Source organism: Telopea speciosissima, chromosome 10, assembly GCF_018873765.1.
Source record: "Telopea speciosissima isolate NSW1024214 ecotype Mountain lineage chromosome 10, Tspe_v1, whole genome shotgun sequence".
In the NCBI taxonomy this organism is placed as follows: Eukaryota; Viridiplantae; Streptophyta; class Magnoliopsida; order Proteales; family Proteaceae; genus Telopea; species Telopea speciosissima.
In genome coordinates this window covers 53,512,418-53,538,458 of record NC_057925.1, presented here as the reverse complement: position 1 = coordinate 53,538,458, position 26,041 = coordinate 53,512,418, and the positions used below count along the sequence as shown (strand labels likewise).

General features: G+C 39.3%; 2 protein-coding genes across 3 annotated transcripts; both read right to left on the bottom strand.

Annotated features, from left to right (window-relative positions):
- Window positions 1-1,052: 1,052 nt before the first annotated feature.
- LOC122642664 (putative ankyrin repeat protein RF_0381) lies at window positions 1,053-23,654 on the bottom strand. 2 transcript variants are annotated; one of them, XR_006330075.1, is made up of 15 exons: window positions 23,607-23,654; window positions 23,397-23,459; window positions 23,124-23,294; window positions 20,768-20,899; window positions 20,057-20,196; window positions 19,187-19,273; window positions 18,081-18,206; window positions 17,058-17,210; window positions 15,885-15,956; window positions 14,394-14,495; window positions 9,177-9,347; window positions 9,016-9,095; window positions 6,691-6,831; window positions 3,361-3,366; window positions 1,053-1,063 (listed from the first exon to the last, which is right to left on the bottom strand). XR_006330075.1 is itself a non-coding variant. In XM_043836206.1 (13 exons), exons 1-13 carry the CDS (start codon window positions 23,629-23,631, stop codon window positions 6,777-6,779), a joined length of 1,377 nt encoding a protein of 458 aa, XP_043692141.1. In that variant the 5' UTR covers window positions 23,632-23,654; the 3' UTR covers window positions 6,510-6,776. The 2 variants fall into 2 exon arrangements, 1 of the variants encoding a protein (XP_043692141.1); XM_043836206.1 differs by lacking the exons at window positions 1,053-1,063; window positions 3,361-3,366 and having other exon boundaries at window positions 6,510-6,831.
- LOC122642665 (PRA1 family protein F3-like) lies at window positions 1,232-2,311 on the bottom strand. The gene has a single exon (XM_043836208.1). It carries the CDS (start codon window positions 2,250-2,252, stop codon window positions 1,638-1,640), a length of 615 nt encoding a protein of 204 aa, XP_043692143.1. The 5' UTR covers window positions 2,253-2,311; the 3' UTR covers window positions 1,232-1,637.
- Window positions 23,655-26,041: the final 2,387 nt, after the last annotated feature.

Here is a 26,041-nt window from a genome sequence, read left to right as displayed (position 1 = left end):
TCTCATGTTGTTAATAGCAACACCTCCCCGGATTGGATCTTTATCTCCTCCAGTTCCCTGCCCAAACACTGCCCCCGAGTGGGTCCACCCCTCTTATTATAGGCACTGAAGAACTGGGCCGGGCAGAAAATCGGAGGAGATAATTTTCCCCTCCCTCCACCCAAAAAAAAAAACATTCTGGAGAAGACAACACAGTTCATCCCCTAATAATTCCTAATGTGTGCCTAACAGACATTCTTCAGCCACTCGACACAGAATCGCTAACTAGTATCGGGCTTGTAATAGAGGCAAATCAGACAACCTACAAACCTGACAAGCCATCCATTTAAGCATGCCATGGGCAATATGCTCAGTTAAACATCCAAACCCCACCCCCACCCCCAAAAAATTAAAACAATAAAAAAAATGAGAGCCACAAAAGTCTGGACATGCTGACGCATCTCTATAACATGCACAGATCCATCAAAAACAGAGCACAGAAGACCATGTTTCACAGAGAGAAAGATAACTGTAAAGATATCCAATTGCAATATCAGCTCACTTGCAAGGTTGAGCAAGATCAATAATTGCAATCTCCACCAGCTACACTTTCAAGAATCAGTACAATGGAATGTGCTTGATCAACATCAAACAACAGGACACCTGAACATTAAAAGAGGAATGAGGTCAGAGCCTCAGACAAACTGGTAGGGGGTTGGCTAACACAAATCATATAGCTGAGGCCACAATTCCTGTTTGGCAAACAAGGTAAATCCGTTCACCCATAAGCCTAGTGGGTTGACAAGACAATGTTCATAACTGGAGATGATATAGAGGATAACCAAGAAAGAACCTTCATTTGCAGCCATTAATCCTACCATCTATTGACTGAACATTCATCCTACTACGTCATGGGTTTTCTGAATGGGAGGCAGAGGAAAACAGGGAGAGTTCCTCTTTTTTAATGCTGGGAGAGGTTTACACTTTCAGTGAACACTACAGGAATAATTCGAAAATGAGCAATTACTCACTCGGATGAAATCAAAGATAACCAGACAATGAGCAGCAAGTCTGACAATCGAAACTAAAATTACGCGAATCAACAGAATTTCTGTAGCCAACTGCATTAGGTTGGGATAAAATGGATGGACATACCTTTGCTGAAAATATATTAGTTTCCTACTGCATCAGTACAGCAATTTCAACAGCATATTAAAGAACAATGACACATTAAGACTTGAGAGACAACCAGTTTTGCTTCAGATGACTAAAATACTATCAACGTGCAAGTATAGCATTTACAAAAAAGATTGAAAGGACCACATCCTGACCAGCTCGACAATCGACTGGGAAAGAAAGAACAATTACAAAATCGAGTAAATGTAACCTGACCAGCTCTACAGGAAGTTAGAATGAAACAGTTACAAATCACTTCCTTTGGGATGTACTTTCCGGCAACAAAAACAAAAGAAATGCGCGCAGAGGATCTCACCTCTTTGCACCCAAACCATTTACAGCATCATTGAAGAAGTTTCTCCCGCAGATCTAAAGAACTTAACTCAGTGGCAGTCGCTTCAAATCTGATAATCCCCCAACTGCTCAATCGCCACAAAACATCCTAATCACCAGTGCACAACAAAAAGAACCAATCAGCAAATTCAAATACGACCGTATGTTGTTCTCATCGGAGTCGGACTTCCAACAACAGAAAGCAATCCTCCATCAACAGCATCCTGCTCATCCAGAAACTGATTTTCGGTTGTCCTAAAGGAGGCATGTAGACCAACAATCACAATTCCAATAACAAGCGAAACCAAGACATTCAACCACACATGAGTCAAAACCAGGGTAACAATCGTAACCAAACTCAATAAAACCAGAACCACACGATCATCAATAGTCCATTTAAACACAAACAGCGGCTCATCACGGAAGAAGTAAAGGAAGAACCAAGCGATAAACACGACGAGGAAGACAATCATCGAAATTGGATGCCATAGAAGACTCAAGAACAATATCAGCAACATGATAAAAGCGTAATTGACACGGAAATAGTAGAGATTACGCTTTATACGGACCATCGCTTCGCCAAAAGTGTACGGACGGCCAAAAGAGTGTAGATCTACGAATTCTCTCCATGGACGCCGTTTTGCGATGATTGATCTTCCTCTTTCCTTTGCGTGAGAAATGAATTCGATCCCAGAGTTAGAAGTTGAAGCAGAAGGAATAGCAGAAGGGATAGAACCGTAACGAGCTTGTGAGATCTTCGACATTACAGAAGAAACCCTAAACCTAGCTTTCAAAGGTAACGATTAGGGATCTATCGATGAAAAAAGAAGAAGAAAAGAACCAGAACTCACGCAGAAGAACAACAACAACACAGAACTGACGAAGAAGAAGAAGAAGAAGAAGCAGGAAAAACCCTTAGAAGAGGAGAAAGAGAATTGAAGGTTAAAACCTAAAAATACTGTAGAGAGAGTTGTCGTGGTTGAGTTCCCTCCTTTTTCTACGAAATGGCGCGTAAATTGAGACGCTTGGATTGGATTGGATTGATCACGGACACGGAGAGAGACTGTTTTAGAAATCCAGATATTTCCTATTATCCCCTTTTCTTTTTTTAAATTTTATTTTTATTCTCTTTCAATTTTCACGGAAAAATTTTTTTTTTTTTTTGGTAAACACGGAAAAATATTGACAGTTGCAAGAGGCGGCTTTGATTACGGAATCCAACCGTCAAGCTTTGGTAGAAAACGGACATGGGTGAAGTTACCATGGATCTCACCTTCGGTAAACAAATCATCAAAGCCCTTCAATGTACTCATGATTTTATTACTTCCATGGTTTGAGGTATCGGTATCATATAACCAGTAATGGGCAATACCGATACATACAGATTTTGCAAGTGATCGATTCTGATATAGTAAACATGGTATGGACAAGGGCCAAAATGATAAAAATTAAAATTAAAAAAAAAAATCCATTTTTAAGGAGAATCAAGAAAAAAAATTGTCTGATACGTCTGATCCATATCAATATCGATCTGATACCGTACAATTCACTATATTGAACGATTTGTGTTTGTATTAGCATAGACATCCAAATACATGGTCATTCCTAGATTCGTGGAACTATATAGACCAGGGGTAAAACTATCAAGAACCCTAATAAGGGGCAAAACTGTTTAATACATGCCGATCCATGTCGATATAGTATCAGTTTTCGGGATGGCCGATAGCTGATCCGATATCGAGCACTAAATCCATGATTCCTTCCAACTTTTGCAATAAGGAAACAAAGAGAGTGAGAAAAAGATATACAATAGTCACACTATCGCACACTATCGCCATCATACATCATTTCATACTCACTTTCCTTCCTCACACTTCTCTCCTCACTAACATGTAGACCGTTCATAAAATTTTTCATAAAGGCAATTTTACCTTATGGATATATAATGGACGATCTAGATAGGTCACTTGTCAAATATCATGTGTATCGCTATATATGTTCATGTATGCCTATCATTTTCCAACTAATAATGTGCACTTGCCTATGGTTTTGAAATTTTAAGTTTCTAATTTGCCACTTGATAAACTTTATTTGTATAGAATCTTGACTTGTGAGCTAAAGACCTAATAATCTATTTATCCACAAGATTTGCGATCCATCTGATATGTCACGTGGCAAAATTTTCGATTAACTAAATATATTTAGGGCAGATGTTCTCTGTGCCGCAGTGCAGTCTGTGCCTAGACACATAGACCTGCCATTCAGGAGGGGCAGGATGGTCATTTCACCCACGCCCATGTGTCTGGGCGCAGCCTGTGCCCCGGCACAAAGAACATTTGACCATATATTTATATGATTAGCCATACTTTGTCCTTTCCTTTAATTAGATTCTTTTTTTCAATAAAAATATTTTTTGGAAGAAATTATTAAATAGAAGAATAGAAAATTTAATCTTAACTGGTTAGCTCAACCAACAAAAGGTACATAGGTGAGAAAACCACTTGCCACACTTGCCAGAGAGATTTCCTATCCCTAAACAAAAAATACCAATCCATCCCGATCTTAGGAGAGACATGCGTGCCACACTCAAAAAGAAAGAAAAACCATCAAAAGGGCATTTTGGTCAATTTTATATTTTTAATTCCAGTGACTTAAAATTACCATTTACTTCTCTTTCACTCATCATGGAAAATGGCAATTAAGCAGGAGTTATCCATATAATGTGCATTCTTAGGTGATCAATTGTCTCTTAGCATATAAAATATCGATATTGTTGTTGTTGAGGGGAGGGGAGGGGAGGGGAGGGGGGGGGAGAATTCTCTGTGGGGGTGGCATGGCCCCTGCAAGTGCGCAGGGGCCAATGGGAGCACACACCAAAGCATCAAAAGGACAAACATTTCTGCCTTTCATTAGGGGCAAGATGATCATTTTATCCTACCTCCGTGTCTGGTGCAACACCTACACCCCCAGAGTTCTTTTTTCCCCATTGTTTAAACTAGAACTCCCTAAAAGATTACAAATTTACAATCAGAAAAATTAAAGAGTTGGCGACTTGAATTCTGTTTTTGCTACATCATATATCACTGTTCATTGTTCAATCCAACTCAATTTTTGTCCTAAACCACTTTATTAACCTTCTTTTTCCCTTTTTTATTTATATAAAAAAGGGGAATGATTACATTATTATATAGTATTAGTTGGTCCCATGTCACAAGAGCCATAGAGTGGGTGCGGACTGCGTTTTTGTGTCCTTGTGTTACCCCAGGCAAAAAAACACGCAAAATTACCATCTCATTCTCATAAAATAAAAAACCAAATCCATATTGATGTCCCACGTTGATGTGGGGGGCCAGGTGACTAGGCAACGATCTCTTGCCCTCTCTTTTTAGGGTTTGAACGTGTGTATGATCACACATAAAACCATTGGATGAAATCAATGGTCCCCATGAAATACCAAACTACCCCCACTCACGACGGATCCCTTCCCCTAATAAATATACAAATTTGGAATAGAATTTCATGGTAAAATATACAGAATCAAATAAAGGGAGAGAGAGAGAGAGAGAGGATATGAACCTCACCAACAAATCAAAGCCCATAATCCAAAGTCCAAACCTTAAAAACTAGTCCTACTCCCACTTCTTTTCTAAATTCAATTAGGATCCAAATCACAATTCACAACACCCAAATTCTTTATGGGGGCGTATCATGAAGCAAAGGTACTTCCCCACCACAGATTTCCTTTCATGCGCCATCTCCTACTAATGCGTCTTGGGGCAGGAAATCTATTCTGGGAGCTCGCAGTCTATTATTAAAAAGGATTTACATAAAATGGGAGATGGCATGAGCATAAATCCCTGGACAGATTTTTGGATTTCGAATCATAGACCTAGACCTGCACCATTTCAGTTACCTCCTATGACTCCTATTAGAAAAACAATGCCCGGATATGGGATTTGCAGAACAAAACCGAAAATAGAATAGAAGAACTAAACACACAAACACACAACATAGATTTTACATGGTTCACCCCCATGAAGGTAGGTTACATTCAAAGTTCGATTGAACTTGGTTTCAGTACTTCTATGAAGAATATTACAAACCCTCAAATCTCACACCTCTTTCTCAACGAGATAAAGACGCTTTATAGAAAAGCCCAAACCGAAAAAAATACAGAAATACCCCTAGAAACCCAAAAGACCCATCCAATCAGGATTGCAACTGAGCCTAACATATATTGATATACATATCAAATCGAAAATCTCGACAAGTTCTATAGGACTCACCACCTTTGGTGGTAATGTATGCACCTTTTAGGGCATTCGAACGCATTTGAAGGCCAAAACGATTCTCCGAAGATTTCCCACTACACTTTCTAGACTGAGATCAAACTTCACCAATAACAACTCCTACATTGATGGATCAACTTATAGAACAAGCAACAAGACGCTGGACGGAAGATCTCATTTTCCATTGGTGGCCACATCAGATTCATATTCTCTCCATTCCCATTCCTATGGTGAATCAAAGGGATAGATACATTTGGTTGCCTACCGGCCAATGGAGTTTTTACTGTGGCTTCAGCATACAATATTGAAACATCTAATGAAGATCATACCGTGGAACCTGTTTGGGTTGAAAATGTGGCACCTACCTAAGGCTCCTAAGTCCAGTTCTTTCTCTGAAGGCTTCTTCTGGGGAGACTACCTACTGCTGATTCTTTCTCTTTAAAATTATACATTGGTCCTTCAAGTTTTTTACAATTCTGTCCCTCATTCTCTTTCTCTTTTTGGATTTTAATCACATTGTTAGGCAACAGTGACCTAATTAAGGTGTTTTGGAACCCTGGGGTTGCATTAATCATCCACAAGGCCACAATATCATAATCAGTTAGCCTCCTGAACATGAGAAAGTCATGGATGTTTCACACAGCAGGTCACTAATGCAAGCTCTTTAAAAAGGGGAGAACAGGAGAGGGAAGAAAAAAGTTGGGTATAACCATTTGCTTTCACAGAATGCAATGTTTCATATTTTCTCATTAAATCTTTTGCCAGGACAGCTAGGTATAACCATTTGCTTTCACAAAATGAAATATTAGGCATTCTTCACTTCCAGTTATCTTTTGCTGCAGTACCCAGCTTCTATTTCCACCCCTCTTCGGTACTTCCAGTAGGCATGCAATAATAAAAATAAACATTAAACTCCTCATGAGAACAAAATTGCCCAACATACACTTACACAAGCTAGGTCAGTCTGGCTTCTTCCCTCATATTTTACGCCGAACTCCCCTAAGCCTTTTTATCATCTGTGCCATGAAATTTTCGACCAGCTTCCACCGCTTCCCTGTTGAGTGCCAATAATAATCATAATAAATAAATAAAACAAAAAGTAGGAGGAAGATGAGCACCACAAGGTAGTTAAATATACAAAAGCAAATTAATAGTGCTTTGTAGTGTCCCTTGTCTGTATACTAAAAGCAAATCTTAAATGCTTTGATACCCTACTGAAACAGATCTGTGGTATCAAAGCAACATAGGCTACAACATCAGTACACTGTGCTGTATGCACATTACACATAGGAGGTTGGATCCTTGGAAGCTACCCTGACACTCAATTTTGAAGCAAATGACAAAAGGCAGCTTAGTTGAACATCAACTTTTTAGACAAATTTACTTAATGGCCCCCCTTGACTGATGTGGTAAGTTTCAGGCCAAAAGCATTACATTATGTTGCACAATCAAGAAGCCAAATTTCAAAAAGACTGGATAGCTGACAATACTTGGGGAAAAGATTCAATGCACTGTGGCTATATACTTCAACATTTGACGGATGACTAATCTACATAGACCTCTATCTATCCAAGAGTAATATAGTTACATCGGCCTCATTTGGTTTGGTGGCTGAAAATACAAGGAGTAAAATACACAAGATGGGTAAGCCATTCAATTGAGATCAAACACAATCTGACTCACAGACAACCCAACTACCCAAGGGTGCCCCATCTATCCAAAATTTGCCAAATCAGCACTCTACATGGCTAAAATAGCCACCCACCTAGAAACCTTTTGCAAACTTAAAAATCAAGAGCCTACAGGGGGAAAAATCAATTGCACTATCAAGAATAATATGGCATTATACATTTTTTCTGGCACAAGGCATTGTACATTAGTTTAATCAAAGAGTAACCACTGGCTGTGTTTCCTTGATCTACAAATAATACAAGTTAGGCATGAACAGAAAACCAGTAACAGATGGAAATACTTTAATTAAATGCAAATTTAAGAACATAATGCAGCTTCTAAGTAAATTGTTTACTTATAGTTTCCTTAATTTAATGCCAGCTAATATGACAAATCACAATTTATTTATCGTTTGTACCAAGTCAGCTAGTTTATATTTACACAATTATTAGGCTTATTTATCAAAGGAAACCAAATTTCTCCATTTGCACCATTTTATTTTATTTTTTGAAGAGGGGGGGGGGGGAGGGATATGAAGTACCGCTGCATAATGATCGAGAAAAATCCATATCCAAGTCAAGAAAATGTAGTCCAAAACTGGGCTTTAGAACTAAGGAACTAGGAGTTAATGTAAAACTCAGGAGCATGTATTTCAGGCACCGTTTGATGACGTTTCTGCTGTTTCTGTGATGAGAAACAGCAGAAACAGCTTTTTCCGTTTCTGTGCTGAGAAACAGTTTTTAGGGTGTTCAAAAGCGTTTGGTAAACCTGTTCCGGAAATGGTTCCAGGCGGTAGGAGCTCTCGAGTGATGGCGAGTTGCAGGCGCTAGGAGCTCTCGAGTAATGGAGCTTGAGGTTAGAGGAGAGTCGAGATGGCAATGGAGCTTGAGGTTGGAGGAGAATTGATGGCGCTTGAGCTTTTTATCGGGAATGACTATTCCCCCCCCCCTTTATTTTATCGGGCACAAGTTTCCTTCAAATTGTTTCAAAAAACAGAAAAACAAGTCATACTTGTTTCGTCAAACCTGTTCTCTGGCCCATAATTTTTAATCTATGTTTCAAGAAACAGTAGAAACGAAACGTGTCTATAAAACTTTTTGGGGTGTTTTTTCGTTTCTTAGAACAGAAAAAATGAAAAACACGTTTCTTGGAGTGTTATCAAACGGACACTTACTGAATCTGGTCCTCGGTTGTCAATTTTATTTTGTTTCAGAGAAGAATTGAAAATCTTTTATTTCAGCCACCAAAACAAAACACATGGCTGAAGTTTCCCTTTTGCAGCTTCACATTTTTCTACACATTTTGGTTGTTTCCACTTTCCACCCGATTTAGTCATTTAGGCTGAAACACTTAAAACAGTCCCTTCATTTATCACTTTTAAGATGAATGGGTACAGAAACATTTGATCACGAGAGGGATTTAAGATTGGCTGGGCTAAAATGAAAAGTTAATTTCAGGGTGTGCATTTCAAGAGAGAAAGAGGAGGATTTAGGACTTCTTATTTTAAAATCAATCAAAGGATTGAAGGTCATATTAGTAATATATTCAGAAGGTATTTAATCCTTACCTGAAAGCATTTACAAGCTCCTTGTTTTCTGGGTCAAGCTTTACACCCTCATAAAAGGCATTTGCTGCTTCATCAAACCTCTGCAAGGAAAAGGGAATGCAGTTATCTGAGACACTGATCATCTTTTGGTCGAGGGAAAAAGAGTAACAATGTTAACATACCTGCAGTAGACGTAGAGCTGCACCTTCTCTATAGCAAGATTTTGCCCAATTTGGTCTCAGCGCTCTGCAGGCCTTTGCATCTGCTAAGGCATGCTCAGCTTGTCCCAAACGTATCCAACAAAGGCTTCGATTTGAGAGTAAAGTAGCATCAGTGGGGTCCAGGTCAATTGCCTACAGTCCCATAGCAACAGAACCATCACATTGTCACCTATTCTGATCTGATGGTAAAGAACAAAGATACAGCAAGAAAATCTCCAGAGGAAAATAAAGATTCTTCCACATGCAAATCATAAAAAATAAAATATTCCATATAGATGAAGATAAAATTCTTCAAAATGGAACCAAAAAAGGAAATATTCCATATGGACTGTGTTGGGGACTATCAACAGAGAATAAGGAGAGAACTCTAAAGGAGGTCTCTTGATAAAGTCTAGAACTTTCTGACATCACACAGCAATTCAACAAATCTGAACTATATTGAAGGAGTTATGTTCCGGTCAAAGTAAATTTGGTATGCGCGAATGCTGTCAAAATGGCTTTGAATGTAAATAATTTTTTAGACATCTAAACAGATGAATATTTTATTGCACTTTTGGTTTTTAGCAATATCTTAAAAAATCAGATTTATGGAATTTAGTAGATTTGAGAAAAACCCCAGCATTAGAAAGTTGGAAATTTCACCTACCACCGAAAATCCAATTTTTGTTCTTGAACTGAGGGGTTGACTTTTTATCCTTTAGGAATTTGATTTTTTTAACTATTTTTATTGGATTCAAATAGGGGGTATTTTCTTATTTATGAATAATATCTTAAGTAAGATATTTGGCATAAATAAGTGTTTGTCCTGGTTTCTGGTCTGGTTTCTGGCATACATAAGTATTTGTACTAATTTCGAGCTAGGCTTCCCCAAGTTTTGATGGGCATAAGTGTCGAAACTTACAAAATTACCAACATCTCGGTCAAAACCAGTCGAAACCATGCATTTTTTCAAGTACCTGGCCAACTCATCTCGGAAACTGCGAAACCGAGATTTAGTTCCATGTCTATGGTTGCTTACCCCATAGAAAATTTTGTTTGGGTCTTACATCTCTTAATAATTTTGCTTTATCTTTGTCTACAAACTCTATTCCCAAAACTCATCATAAGACATTGTCCCATCTTGAGTGGACTTCAGGAGGTGGAATGGATGCTTTGATCTCTCGTAAGACATGGACTTTGGTTGATCTTCCTCCAGGTAAAAAGTTAGGTGTCGTCATAGTTGTCACGGCGTCACGGCGATCCAAGTCGGTGGAGGGGTGTCACGTCGATATATCGACATGTCAACGCCATGGCGAGCATGTCGACCATGTTTTATTTTTTATTTTCTCTATTTTTAATGTCATTTAGTATGCTATAATATATGTCCTATAACATCAAAAATCAACATGAAAGTGTACTACTAATATACTATGGTTTAATTCATGAAAGTGTAATATCCATTAGTGTATATGAAAGAGACTACAAAAGTCACAAAACAAAAATAACAATTAAACTGGTTTTTAGCAGATTAACATTAAGCTGAACTAGGATGGAAAACACAAAATCAAACTATCAAAGTACTGGTTTTTAGCAGATTAACATTAAGCTGAAGGGGAAATAAACTGAAATTATGGACTAATGGAGTTGAATATGTGCTGCTGTTGTGTGTGGCTGTGTGCAGGGCAAGAAGAAGAAAAAAATAATACACCTTCTCTGTCTATGTGGAAGCCTGCAACTGCAAGGCAAGAAGTAGAAACAAAAAACCGAAGGTAGTGTGCAAGCCTGCAAGTGCAACTGTGCAAGGCAACAAGAAGAAAAAAGGAAAAAAAAAATGAGAAGTCTGCGACTGTAAGCAAGCCTGCAACCGCAAGGCAAGAAGAAGAAAAAAGAAAAAAGAAAAAAAAACCGAGAGTACTATGGCTGTAACTGGAATAAATCCCTCCCCCCCCCTGTCTCTCGACTATCTCCCTGTTTCTGTGACTGTACAAGCAGTTGCGAAGAAGAAAAAAAAAAAAAACCGAGAGGGCCCCCTCTATCTCTCGACTATCTCCCTGTCTCTGTGACTGTACAAGCAGTTGCGAAGAAGAAAAGAGAACAAAAAAAAAAAAAAACCGAGAGGACTACTAACTGAAATAAATCCCCCCCTTCTGTCTCTCGACTCTCTCCCTGTCTCTGTGTGTGTAACTGCGTATGTGTGGCTGTGCAAGGCAAGAAGAAAAAATAAAACTAAAAAAGATACTAGTACTGGCTGTAATCACTAATCATTACCGGAGGCTGGGAGGGGAAGAACTGAAGAACTGAACTGAAAGATCGATTGCCGGAGGACTGGGAGGAGGAAGAAGAACCAAATTAAAAAAATAATAATAAAAAATTACTTACCTGGAGTCCTGGAGGTTGCCGGAGGTGTTTGCAACTTCGAACTACGAAGGAGTGAAGAACTATCTAGCCGAGAGTTGCAGGAAGCCAGGAACTAAAGCTAAAGTTGCCTGCTTGCCGGAATCTCGACCTCTGTCTCACGAACTGTTCCTCTGTCTCGAGTCTCGACTCTCTCCTCTCGACTCTCGTCTCGAACTTTCTTTGGCTTTGCGATTTCTATTTCCCCCCAATTAGGGTAATTAGGGTAATATGTTTGATGTTTTTAATTTTTTATGTTAATGTGTATTACAGGTGTATATTTTCAAGTTACACCTCCAATAGACATTAACGAAAAAGCATCTAAGCTATTAAATGGTTTTTTTTTTTAAAAAAATTTTAAGTCTAACTTTTATACATTCAAATGTACAAATATCGACTGATATGCCCATATATCGTGGTATGGCGACGCCATGGACGTCATATCGGGCGATATTTTTACATTCACCATGGCGTACCTCGATATGTGACTTTCCCCAGCGCCAAGACGCCATGGCGACGCCATGACAACTATGGGTGTCGTAGGGTGTCCACTATTAATGTCCAAGTGGTAGAAAAGGGTCTACTGAGACTTATGGTGCGAATTATTTTGAGACTTTTTTACTTGTTGCTAGATTAAATTGCGTTTGTGTGCTCATTTCTCTTGTTGTCAATTTTAAATGGCCATTATATCAACTCGACATTAAAAATGCATTTTTGTATGATGATTTACACAAGGAGGAATGTATACAACAACCTCTTGGGTATGCTGTTCAAGGGGAGCACACTACTAAAGTGTGCAAACTTCATAAAGCAATCTATGGTCTGAATTAGTCTCCTAGGGTGTGGTTTGATAAATTCAGTAAGGTTGTTACTCAATGTGGGTTTACCCAATGTTACTCAGATCACTCAGTGTTCATTCGTCGATGTGATTGTGGTGCTGATTGTATATGTTGATGACATCATTATTTCAGGTAATGACTTCTGGTATTGATGAGATTAAATCTTACTTACGACAACATTTTCAAATGAAAGACTTGGGTACTCACAGATATTTTATTGGGATGGAGGTTGTGAGGAGTAGTAAAGGTATCAGCCTATCTCAAAGGAAATATGTTTTGGACCTTTTATTTGAGACTGGTACGCTTACATCCAAGCTAGTTAATACACCTATGGATCCGCATCAAAAGTTTGGAGCAGGTGATGGTGAGGACCTTGCAGACAAGCATCATCAGTACAGGAGGTTGGTCAACAAACTTATTTATCTTACTGTTAGCAGGCCAGATATATCTTTTGTCGTTGGAGTCATAAATCAATTTATGGAAACACCTAAGAAGGCTTACTGGGAGGCAGCTTGTACATTATGAGGTATCTCAAAGGTGCTTCAGGGAAGGGCTTATTTATGGGCCTAATAGGCAGGTAGATTTAGTTTGCTTTTTTTATGCAGATTAGGTTGGTGGTGAAGGTGATAGGAGGTCTACCACTGGTTACTGTACCTTTATTGGTGGTAATCTTGTAATGTGGAGGAGCAATAAGCAGACTACTGTGGCCAAGTCTAGTACTGAGGCTGAGACTAGGGCTATAGTTCATACTGCAACTGAGATAATGTGGTTGAGATCCTTCAGGAACTTGACTTTCCAGTCACTAAACCTATAAATATGTTTCGTGGTAATCAAGCCGCCATCTACATTGGCAATAACATAAACACATTGAGATTGACACTATGTAGTTTGTACGGGATGCAGTTATGCAGAAAATTATGTCTCCTCTGTTTATTAAGTCTGGGAGCCAACTAGGTGACATGTTTACTAAAGCCTTGTTTCATCCGGCATTTCTTGATGGTTGTGCCAAGCTGGGCATGGGAGACATATTGATGCAGGACATTTGGGGGTTGCTCCTACTAGCCCTAGCCCAGGCCCAATTAGATACTCCAAGGGATACCATCTCAAGCCCAAGCCCTACCAGCCCTGCATTTAGTTTATTTATGTTTTCTCTTTTATTTTTAGAGTTATTTGGCAGTTATTGCTGTAGAAGTAGTTATTAGGGGGCAGTTATTGTTGTAGAAGTAGTTGCTAGGGAGTTATTTCTTCTCTTTTTTTTATATTTTGAGAAGCAAGACAATGAATGATGAGCAGAATTGAATAATGGATAGAATGAATTGAGTTTATGAGTTTGTGCGTGTGCACTCTTCTCTCCCCCCCCCCCCCCTTCTTCTTCTTCTCATGGTTTCTTCTCTTCCCCCCCCCCCCCCCTGCAATCCTGATTTCTTTCTGGATTCTCTTTTCTCCTTTCCGGTCCCCCATCATATATATACTCCAACTTGAGGGGGAGTGTTGAGATTATTAGAATTAATAGTCTACAGCAGGGATATTTCTGTGCTACAGTCATCTATTATGTGGTTATGGGTAATTTACTGTTTTAACAATAAATATGATATGCTGCTCACGGTTTGGTCATTGAAACAAATCGTGAGCCCCTACTTGTTCTCGTCTTCTTCTTTTCTCTTTACCTTGTGCAGATTCTGTCCATTATTTCTCTAGTTTCATTACAGGATTTAAATAAACCTCCTAGAATGAAATTCCAGGACATCTGGAAAGGGAAAGAAGTATTATGATATTAGGATGGGAAAAAAATTTCTAAGCAAGCCAGGAGATTTTAACAAAGAAAAAGGGGAAAAAAAAAAAAAAAAGAAACTTCTACATCATCCAATGAACCTCAATTAAGAAAGAGTTTCCCTTTTGTGTGTGTTTGTGAGAGAGAGAGACAGAAAGATTTCATAGTCAATAAAACAGATGGATGCTAAGCTACCTGTGTATAAGCATCTATAGCCATAAGATAATCTTGTCTTTTATACGCATCATCCCCCCTTGATTTCGCCTCCAAAGCTTTCTGCTTTGCCTCAGGTGTGACCTGGGTAAATGGACGACAATTTGTCACAGTTTCGTAAACATTACAAAAAGACATGGTTTAGAGTTGATAATAACACAGTCACAGACCATGGTAAGAAACTACGAAATATCCTTACCTGTCTCTTAACAATTTCTTTTGATTGATTATTTACTCATAAAAGATATATGTATATGAAAGCATAAGAAAGTCTTCTATCTATTGAAAAGTCACTTGCACCATATTTACTACCATAGTTGTCACCGCGTCACGGCGATCCAAGTCGGTGGAGGGATGTCACGTCGATATATCGACATGTGGCAATGAGCATGTCGACCATGTTTTATTTTTTATTTTCTCTATTTTTAATGTTTTAATAGATGTATACTCAAGCCATGTTTTATTTTTTCTCTATTGTTTCTCAAGTTTTAAGAAGAAAATTCAGAAATCGACGAGGGAAAGAAGAAAGGAAGAAGAAATCGAAGAAGATATCGAAGAAGAAATGAAGAGGGAAAGAAGAAATCGAAGAGGGAAAGAGAGACAAGAAGAAGAAATCAAAGAGGGGCGCCATGGCGTAGGTCGCCATGCAACCTTCTCCAGCGCCAGGACGCCATGGCGACGCCATGACAACTATGTTTACTACCATGTTCAGACATACCCAAAGGAACCATAGTCCATGGGACTGGTTCTCTGTGGTTTCCAAAGCTTCTCTCCACAACTAAAACTCAAGATTGAGCTATTGAATGATGACACTTTGCCTTCTTATTTCAAGATCATTCATATTTCTAAAAAAGATATTTCAAGATTATTGTGACAATGCATGAATGAAACAAATAAACAAATTAAAACCATTTTACATTTTGGTAGGCAGTTCCCAAGCTCAGTTTGATTACAATGTAAACTCAGGCCTAAAACCTCAGCTGCCATCCTATTTTTAACCTTAAATGTAGTTACATAACAAGGACAGTTTTATTTATCATTTTCTGGAATATTCATATATGCCAGTCATTAACACCCATGTTAACACCCCCTTTTCTGTAATAATAAAAAAGTTAAAGAGAGAGAGAGAGAGGATTGAAGATAAATTTCTTTTTTTTTTTCCCTTTCTCCATAGATTGCAGATTTTATTGAAGGACCATACACTACAGGGCAAAAGGAGCTTTACAAAAACAGGAACCAGAAGAGAGAGCTTTCCTGCAGGAAAAACTAAGGGTATTGGCAGGAAGAGGAGATACAATTATACTTATACCTTTGGTGGTTGCATACATGAAAAACATAACTATTAATTTAAGACATACATAATTGGATGGGTCCACATGCCTTCGTCACATACATATCGGGTTCACAATAAATATTTGAACAAAATGACCACAGTACCGAAAGGAACAAGAATGATATAGCCAACATAAGCACCTCAGGAAGATCTTGCTTCTGCAAGGTGGTGTCTTTCGGTGTATCAGCTTTCTTCGAATTTTCTGTTTCCCCCTGCACACGTTGCAGCACAAAGTCAACACAAGGATCTGCAAGAACACCAACATTGGCGATGAAAACCAGCATTGTGCAGTGGCAATTTAGCCAGGCAACATATTAAATTATGTTTGATTCAGACTTCATTATCTATAGCATGTGGAGTATGTGCTAATTTCCATAGGTAGTGGCGTTGAGAGGTTGGGAGTTAGAGTTATAGTCTCACATCGGTTTGTTCAGGTCCTTGGTGGCTGGTGCCTTCATATAATTGAGGAGCTCTCTCCACCTAATGCCTCAAGGTTTTGAATTGGACCCTCCAACATGGAATTAGAGCCCATGTCTCTTTGTTATCCTCCATAAGTTGTTTGTCTACATGTAGCGCCAGGTATGCTGAAGCTACACATGAGGGTGAAGGAGTGTTGAGAATTGAGATGCTAGGAGTTATAGTCCCACATCGGTTTGTTCAGGTCCTTGGTGCATTCATATACTTGAGGAGCTCTGTCCACCTAATGACTTAAGGTTTTAGGTTGCACCCTCCAAGAAGTGGTGGCAACGTGTAGTTTAGGGTTAGGTAAGGCTATGCTAAGGGATTACAGGGGGAGTGGGGGACTTTACTCTAAACAATAGGGTTGATTAAGAATTTGCCCTTACCCGATAGAGGAAGGATAACAATCCCCATAACCCGGCAACTAAACAGAATAGCCGGTGAAACCATGGGAAGAGCATTAGGGGAGGCATGACCAAATATACAGGGTTTCTACGAGACTTTAGACCTTTTGGCTTTAGGTATTTGGGTTTGGGGAAATGGTATGTAGATGGGCTGGACCTTGGATTAATATACGTATACATATCTGTAAAAATATATCAGTAAAATTGCCTAATTACTGCTACCTAGACAAGTAAACAAGTAAATGGGTAGGGCAACACTGCCTTACCCTAGCCCTTCCTGTTTCCTATAGGGTAAGAAATCTTTATCCTTGACTCTAAACAACTGGTGCACAAGGAAATGGGTAAAACAGATATCTGTCACTACCCCTACCCATAGGCATGTTTCTAATTTCAGGAAATAGGTCATACTTTTTCTACATTGTCATCTCCTCTTTATATCATGAACTATACCTGTTCTTTTCCTGCTTCAGACTGCATATGTTCAATTATTCCACCAACACTCCAGTCCGGAATAGTTTGCACAGACGATGTCAAGGGGAAAAGAACCTCAATAGCTCCACGATTACTCCTCGCAGCAGCAACCTGTATTGGCTTCAGGCCATCCTGCAATAGAACAAAGATTAATTGGCACTAATCCTAGTCTTTCATTTTCCATCCTTATGTTGCATTACTCAATGGCACCAATTACAAAAAATGAAAATTTCACATGATTTAAATTAGGATAGAAGTAAAGATAAGGACATGCAAGATACTAGTTCATTCTCATCCTGGGATGCATAGACATTCAAGATAACATAAACAAAAAGTATCATCTGAGAATTCGCAGGTAAAAGTTGCAAAGAATAATACTGATATGGCACATTAGTGTACCAAGAACTTGGTGCTAGAGCTGCAACTGTGCCAGTTTATGATAAAATGGGAAAGACAAAATCCCAATTTGGCGGTCCTTAGAAATCCTGAGATCAACCATAGTTCCCCATAAATTAGAGTCAACCACAAACTCCATAAAAAGCCACAAAGCACCAGAAATCATGAAGAAATAATGAGCAGCAAAGACATGCTAGTATCCAATCAAACAAGATGAGAGCTGGACAACAATTCATAAGCCTCTAATTTGCCAAGAAAAACTTCTATCATGTACATAATGAAATATATGGTCCACCCACATTTGGTATAACTTCTGATATTGTAGAGTTACTTCTTGGAAGCACTTCTTTTATACGTACAAGCAACCATAAACAAACCCCAAAAGAGTGAGGAAATGATTCTTAAGATGAGAAGCAAAATGTTGTGCTTCAAAAAGATCAGTCCAAAAGAGGGGAGGATACCAAAGAATCAAATTTGTACAAAATGCACAAGCAATTCTAATCAGAATATGACATGAGAATCACAGTCCTCTCAAAATCACCCCACAGAAGGTATAACAAAAGCACCCTAAAACTCCACAAGGATGTGAAAGTCTCAATTGAATACCTCATCAACTGCATTGGGATCTGCTCCTGCTTTTAATAAGCAATTGATAATATCTGGGCTCCCATTATCGGCAGCTATGTGCATTGGAGTTGCCCCACCTGCACTAACATTTGCATTAGCCCCTGCCTATATAGAAGAAAGCACAAAAGTCAGTATCACAATCACATGTAGACTGATGGTATAAAATATTGAAGACAAAAGATAAGGGCATATACTAATAGCACTGAACTGAAAAAGATGTGCTTATCAGCAAAGCAAATGCTAAACATGTCAATGTTAGACAACGGCACAGTCTACAACAATAAATAAAAACAAATAATTGCAATAGTATTGTATTCTTGTAGGAGCTAGCAACAGAGACATTAATCACATAAAAAAATTTTGTTACAATAAGATCTGCCTATAGGACATGATATCCTACTTCACCCTCTGCCTTTTTCCTTAATTTTTTATACATAAGATGATAAGAATCATGCCGTACTAAGCTTATGTTGAACAGGCAAGAAATATTTTGAAGAACTGAGCTTCTAGCAAAAGAATTTTTATAATTCAAGGGACCAGCACCTGCAAAGTTGCATTAAGCAAGCCAACATCATATATTACAAGAAAGGCAACGCATCGGGCTCATTTAAGATACAGAATATCAGACTACGAGCCCATCAAACTATGTTTGGTCAAAAAGAACATATTAAGGATACACATGTCAGTTGACACAAGATACAGAATACCGGAGCCGGACTATGAGCCCATCAATAAACATTAAAAACAACACAATTTTCAAGGGACTCCCAACTCAATCAAACCAACTAAGCCTTACCCCAACTAAATGAGGTTGACTATATGACTCTTGTTTCACCATTCAACTCTGTTTATGGATTTTAATGGACTCCCCAGAAATCTAATAAAGATGGGGAGTGGTAAAAGTGAAAGTAAAAGCACTGAAACGAAAAAGCTGCACCTCGCAAAGGAAAATACACAGCACCATACATAACAACAGCCGTTATTTTATATGAATCAATAACCAGAACCAGGCAGCCTGTTGCATACCCTCTGAATCACAAAAGCCAAACAATGCAAATTAACGAAAGAGAAATGAATTTAGGTACCTGAATCAACAGCTCTAAGCATGGCAGTGAACCAGCCGCAACAGCGGATAAAAGTGGAGTAATATTATCATCAGTTTCAGCATTAGGCTGCAATACGAAAAAACAAATAAATAAATTGCAATGTCAGACAACCCATCATCCATATTTCAATTAGAAAACAAAAGCTTCAAGAAATTCTAATAGAGGTAGTGGTATGGTCAACGGATTTCCATTTTCTAGACTGTTGTGTTATATATAATCAGATGCGTATACTGGCAACAAACATATTGCTTCAGTTAAACAATAAGAAACCCAATAAATCATAATACAAACAGAAACACTAAATTTAATCATTTATACAAGCTCAATTTGCTGGATCTTCTACATTCCCAATAAGCTTTGAGCGCAAAGTAACAAATATACATATGTCAGAACCCCTTAGTTGTGCAGACTAGTTTTTCCCCATAAAATCAAATAGCACAAATGACCCAACAGCCTTTTCTCTAAATCAGCTGCAATTATAACATAGACTGTGCACACTACTCTCAAATAAAAATGAAGAAATTACACACAATAAAAAACAGAATCATGTTCGGACACCACACATATGAAGTTGGTGGAAAAAATCTTTGTTCCACAAACTTCAAAAGGTAGTTTACGATTTCCATCAAATTTTCCAAATTACCCTCAATATTTCAGATGTTTCCATGATGGAATCTACCTGCCTAAGTAAAACACGATCCAAAACCTATATGTTAAGCAATAAGAACCTCGTTTTTCACACACAATTGACAAATACACAAAATGTGAAGAGTTAACAATATCCTACCTATAAGAACCTCAGGAATATAAATACAATACCGAGCAAAGGATAGATCATTGTTAGCTTACATTAGCATGGTTTTCCAACAAAACCTTCACAGCCTCTTGTTGACCATGACCAGCAGCCCAAATCATTGGGGTACCAGCATCACTTTGTGAATCCACATCAACCCCTTTGGACAGTAGGAACCTCAGCAGATCTATGTTTCCTACAAGATTTTTTCATTGACAATCATGGATGGAGCCAATCAAACATCAGATAGAAAACAATGAAGTGAAAGAAGTCAGGAATTTAATGTTAGATTGAAACAGAGTGGAACCCAAAATTTTAATTGCCCCCAAAACAAAAGCCAATAGGCCTGAGCAAAGGCTTCAAGAAGACATCCTTCAGATCACATCCCTACCCCAAACCGGGGAACAGAGCCAGAACAACAGAAACGAGGAGGTGGGGGGAAACAAAATAAAAGTAATAAACCCCAACATCAACCCACACCCATCCAGCAGCAACAAACCCCTCAGAGAAACCATAAAACATACAACACCCAAACCTAGCAACACAAGAAGCACATGCCACCACATAGGGGCCCCAAACCCACCCACCAATTATTTGATGAACCATCGGCTTAAAACTTCAAGAAACAAAGCTTCTATCCACTTCCCTCACTAAAGTAAAAAGATCTGAGATATATATGGAAAATTTAATATACAGTTATAGAAAATGGACTGTTTCAACATCGTCAAACTGTGTAATAGAAGTTTAACCAAAAAAAGGCAGCAGACCTGTTCCAGCCGCATGATGCAAAGCTGTGGCTCCTATGTCACTGGAAATAGAGGGATTTGCACCACATTCAAGAAGATACTTGGCAGTGTCAGTGTGTCCTTGCCGAGTAGCATGAAGAAGAGGAGTCTCTCCTGTGAAGGGAAAAGGGAACAAAAATGTAAATTATAGCACTCATGGACTAAAACTGCCCTACTGTCACTGATAACAAATTCTCAATCTACACTTCATCTATGTTAAACATTCTAATAACCTTGGTACATACCCTATAACCAAATTAAGAATAAATGCGGGTAAACCACCATTTGAACCTCAGAGTTCCAGAGATTGAAAATTTTACTTATCGTTAATAACTTAAGAACAGTTCCATGACAAAACAGATGGCTCCAACTTGCATAGGTTATGGCAGATGCAGCAATACTAATATGAGTGATATCGTTTTCTCTTATTAGAAGTTCAACCCCTTCTCTTTTTCCTCTCTGCTAATCAATTCTATTTCACTGATTAAAGAAAATGATAGAGTTCTCTCATTAACCTACCTTGTACTACTCCAAGTTATTTTACTTGAAGATGAAAAGCATCCTCATGGTTGCAGAGATAGCAAATGAGCAACAAACAGAAAAGTGTCGGACTGTTGCATATTGCTTATATTGTTTTGGTATTTTAACATGTTCATTGAGTGATGAAAAGGCAAGGTCTTAAATGTGTGCAATTTTCCGAATGTCCTTCAAAGGATCAAACTGTCAAGGGAGCGTCATTCTGGTCAATTCCTCTCAAATATCAAGACCTTAAGTAGCTAAACTATTCAAGTGGTCACGGTCATCAGCAATCTCTAAGAGCAACAAATTTTAAGATCACATCCTATGGAGATCACAATATGAGCTCAAGTGACAAGGAAGCCAAGTGTCAACTTCTTCACCAAGCTCAACGTCGTCATTATTTGAAAAACAGATTCTTAGGTTTCTAGAGCTTAGGTTTTGCTTTTACATTGCTTTAACTAGTAATCCTAAGTTGTAATGATTCCTCCACTAGTTGTCTTAAATTGGACAAATGGACTATATCTAACTGGACTAATGGTTGGAACCCTAACCCTCCTATATGGAGATTGACCAAGACTTGACCAATAACCTTAGAATGGTTGACCATATGTTCGGACAAGTCAAAGAGGTCTTGAATACCATTGAATATCACTAGGCAAGTTGGCCTAGTCACCCACTTAAAGAATGCCCAAAACTTATATGTGGGCATATAGGCTTGAAGGAAGAACCTAGGGTTGACTGCCAAATAGGCGAGGTTGATCCCGAGGCACAACAGATGGGTTCCAGTAGCTAAGGTTTTGGACCTCAACGAGCTGGGGTCAACCTCAAAATGACTGTGGTCGACTGCCAAATAGCCGAGGTCGACCACGATATTAGAAAATGTAACACAACAACTCTTTAAACGTTCGACCGCGGGTTGGTGTAACGGCTAAAAAACTATCCGTTGGAAAGTGATTTATAAATAGGCCTAATAAAAAAGAGTACTTGATTGGGACTTCATTAAGGTTTAATCTTGAAAACTTTGAGAGAAAGACCTCAGTGGTTGAAGGCCATTCGTATGCACCTAAATTGAGAATTTGAAGGCCAGTCTAGTGGGGGGAATCAAGTAAGTTTTTCATTGTATATCTACCCTATCAAGAGGGATTATATGTTTGCGCTTTCATTTGATCATTTTCCTATTCAGAGTTATTATGTACGTTGAGTTTGAAAGACTCAAGAACCACCCTACTTGTGGGTGAGTGTGAGGGATTGATCTTCCAAGAAAGAATTAGGTTTAGTTGTGAGCCCACGAAACAACACTCTAAAGGTTTATTGGCACCTTGGGAACCAATCCGTATAGTGAAAAGCCAAAGTGCAGGAACTACACTTGATAGTGGATGTATGTCAAGAGGACCGAACCACTATAAAATATTGTGCCTTCCTTGTGTTTATTGGTTGTTTCCGTTTTCCATCTAAGTTCTTGAGAAACATAAAAAGTGAGAAAGTACACCGATACCCAATTCACCCCACCTCTTGGTTTGTCATTCTATGGTCCAACAAAAAGGGCATCAGCAACTTTTGCCCCGGCAATCAACTTGAACGAGTACATGATAAATAGGATTCAAACTCCAAATAACCCCATCAGGCCACAACCTGATTTCAAATTTGTTGGTAGCAGTTATTGCAAAGAGACCCAACACTAAGTTCTCACATGCCACTTGAAGTGTATCAAGGAACAGCATTCTAAACAATATTATACATTTCACTCCGTAATTTCACGCATTAAAATTTGCACATAACACGATTTCACTAGGAGATGAAGGAAGTGTCAAACACATACCATCTTCATCTTTTGTTTCGACATCGAGCTTCAGTTCCTCAAGTAAGTACTTGCAAATCTCAGTCTTCCCCTCTCGCGCAGCAAAGTGAAGCGCCCCTCTTTTGTTTGCGTCCTTAACACTTGATACAGATATTGCTACTCCCTGCCCGTCATCGAGGTTTGCCGCCAGTTCTGGAAAACTCAATGGTCAAACAAAACTCACGACTAGAAGCAATACAAAAACAGATGAACAAATAACAGAAAGCACCCGAAAGTATATAATTTCAAACTTACTCTTCAGGAGATCGAGATTTCCAGTACGAGCAGCATTAAGGAATAGTTGAACCTTCTGCCTTTCTATAGTCAAGAAATCCCAAACGGGTATCAACAGAATAAACCAGGAAGATCAAATCAGTATGAACAAATCAAAGTGTGTGCGTTTCATAGAGAGAGAGAGGAGTAAAACATAATGAATCAAAAAGGGAGGTTTGCTTGGAGTTTTACCTGCTAATGCTGCAGACATATCCATTATTAGAACTTGCCAAAGGGGTTTCAAGCGAGAAAGATGACTTCGATAGTACCAGAGTCTCCCTATTAGAACTTGCCAAAGATGTTTCAAGCGAGAAAGATGACTTCGATGGTTCCAGACTCTCTCTCTCTCTCTCTCCAGTCTTCACGCGTCGCCTCTCAGTTGAAAAGCCTTACGGGTGTTTAAACACTATAAGAATAGCTGCCAGTGACAATTAGCATATCACAATGCTACGCTAAGCTCCATGTCTACGGACTACGGTTGTCCAATGATTCCTTTTTTCACAATAATGTTCATTGGGATTTCATGTGGATTAGGGTTTCACGTTTATCATTTTCTTAGTGTCATGGAATTTCTAGTTTCAAATTTCACAGTTTTTCATGATTTCATATTTTAGGGTTAATTAATAGTGGTGGAAGGTTTCAGAGTTTCAATTTCAAGATAACCCCAAGACACAATGGGAAACAAATTGACCGCCCTGCCCCCTATGAAAGACAGAAATCTTGTACCCAAGATGCTTTCGTGTAGGGGTGCAAGTTTGGCCCTGTCGGCCCGAACTCCCTGAGCCCGAACAAGGCCTGGGCTGAGATATTTGGCCCTGAGGACGGGTCAGGGTTGAAAATTTCTGGCCCTATGTTAGGGTCGGATCGGGTCAGGGTTGAGGCCTTAGGCTAAGTCTGGCCCGGCCTGACCCCGTTTTAAGTTATACTATAAAATATATATTAATATAATATATATATTACAAACTTTAAACTTCACACATAATATATTATATATGAAGATAATAAGTGATATAATAAATTTTATTATAATGTTATTTTAAGTAAAATTGATAATTTTCTCTAGCCCGTTCCAACCCATGCATTTCTTTCCCCCTCCCCATGATCAGGGCTAATCAGGGGTCAGCCCGGCCCGGCCCGACCCTGAGGGCAGGTTAGGATTGGATTTTTCAGGCCCTGAGTCAGGGTTGGGTTGGGCCTGGACCCAGTTAAGGGGACTTAGGGTTGCGTTAGGGTTTTATAAAGCCCGACCCCACCCGACCCTATTGCAGCCCTACTTTCGTGTCCATTCTCATTGGCCCCTCGCATGTGCATAGGGGTCACGCTCCCCTTAATCAAAAGGAGAAAAGTTCTTTGTGGGGAAGTGTACCACCCACATTCAAACACAATGGGCCATGCCACCTATGAAAGGTGAAAATCCCCCCAAAGATGCTTTTGTGCATGCTCTCATTGACCCTCGCACATGCATGGGGCCAAGCTCTCCTATAGAGAATGCTCCCCTTAACCAAAAGGTAAAATGTTCTCTGTGGGGGAGTATACAGTCCATAACCACACAGTGGGGGGCGAAATGCCTACCCTGCCCTACCCCATCCCCTATGAAAGACGGAAATATTACCCCCAAGATGCTTCTGCGTACTTGTAGGGGTCACACTCTCCCTAACCAAAATTAAAGGATTTTTTACAATTATCATCCCAAAAACTTTGATATCTACTATTATCCCCCTAAAAACTTTCAAACAACTATTACCCTCCCCTGTTGCATACTAATAATTAACTGACCCCACCGTCACATTTTCGTAACCTCTCAATTATCATCCCAAAAACTTTGATATCTATTATTACCCCCCTAAAAACTTTCAGACAACTATTACCCTCCCCTGTTGCATACTAATAACTAACTGACCCCATCGTTACATTTTCGTAACGGAGAGGGTTAATCGTGACAGTGTACCGTTGTCACGGATTTTCTAGGACCAAAATGCCGTTTTGGGATGATAATTGTAATAAAAAAAAAAAACACCCCATCACCGTCCCTACTCGTCCTCCTCCTCCTCCTTCTCGTTCTTCTTCTTCCTCCTCTGCAACCCCAAACCTTGTTTTCTCCACTTGAGGTCCTAATCTTGAAGCTTTTATACGCAGGCACTTTCAACCCCTCCTCCGCTGCTCTTCTCCGGATCCTCGGCTCATTGAACCTGCTACGATCATCTTCCCAAAGGCAAGCACTCAGGCTGCTCCACCTCCTCCATCTCAAAACCAGCACCGCCGGCAGTTGTTGAACCCTCAACCGTCGCCAGCTCAGCCTCGAGGAATTGCGATCCCATCAAACCACTTGGTAGTTACCTCTCCCATTCAAACACGACAACCACGTTCTAATCCCCTTCAGTTATCCACTCAACCCTCATCAACTCCCCACGTTCACAACCTTGTTAACCATATCCCAACACCTAACGTCTCTCTGGTGGACTCCGCTGCCCCCCACCCCTCTTTGTGTCCTACCCCTAAACGTATGTATCCCACCCCAATCCTCGCACATTATCCCTCCGGCATCCCAGATCACTGATCCAGTCGAAAACCATTTTCTCTCTCTCCTAACTAACCTCCCTCAAACCCCTGAATTAACTAATGCCTTA

Excerpts from the sequence above, each read along its gene's own strand:
- LOC122642665 (XM_043836208.1), bottom strand. The coding sequence starts at position 2,252 with ATGTCGAAGATCTCACAAGCTCGTTACGGTTCTATCCCTTCTGCTATT.
- LOC122642664 (XM_043836206.1), bottom strand. The coding sequence starts at position 23,631 with ATGGATATGTCTGCAGCATTAGCAG. Across the intron at positions 23,460-23,606 it reads TATGTCTGCAGCATTAGCAG|AAAGGCAGAAGGTTCAACTA; the intron begins GTAAAACTCCAA and ends TCTTGACTATAG. Across the intron at positions 23,295-23,396 it reads AAATCTCGATCTCCTGAAGA|AACTGGCGGCAAACCTCGAT; the intron begins GTAAGTTTGAAA and ends TGAGTTTTCCAG.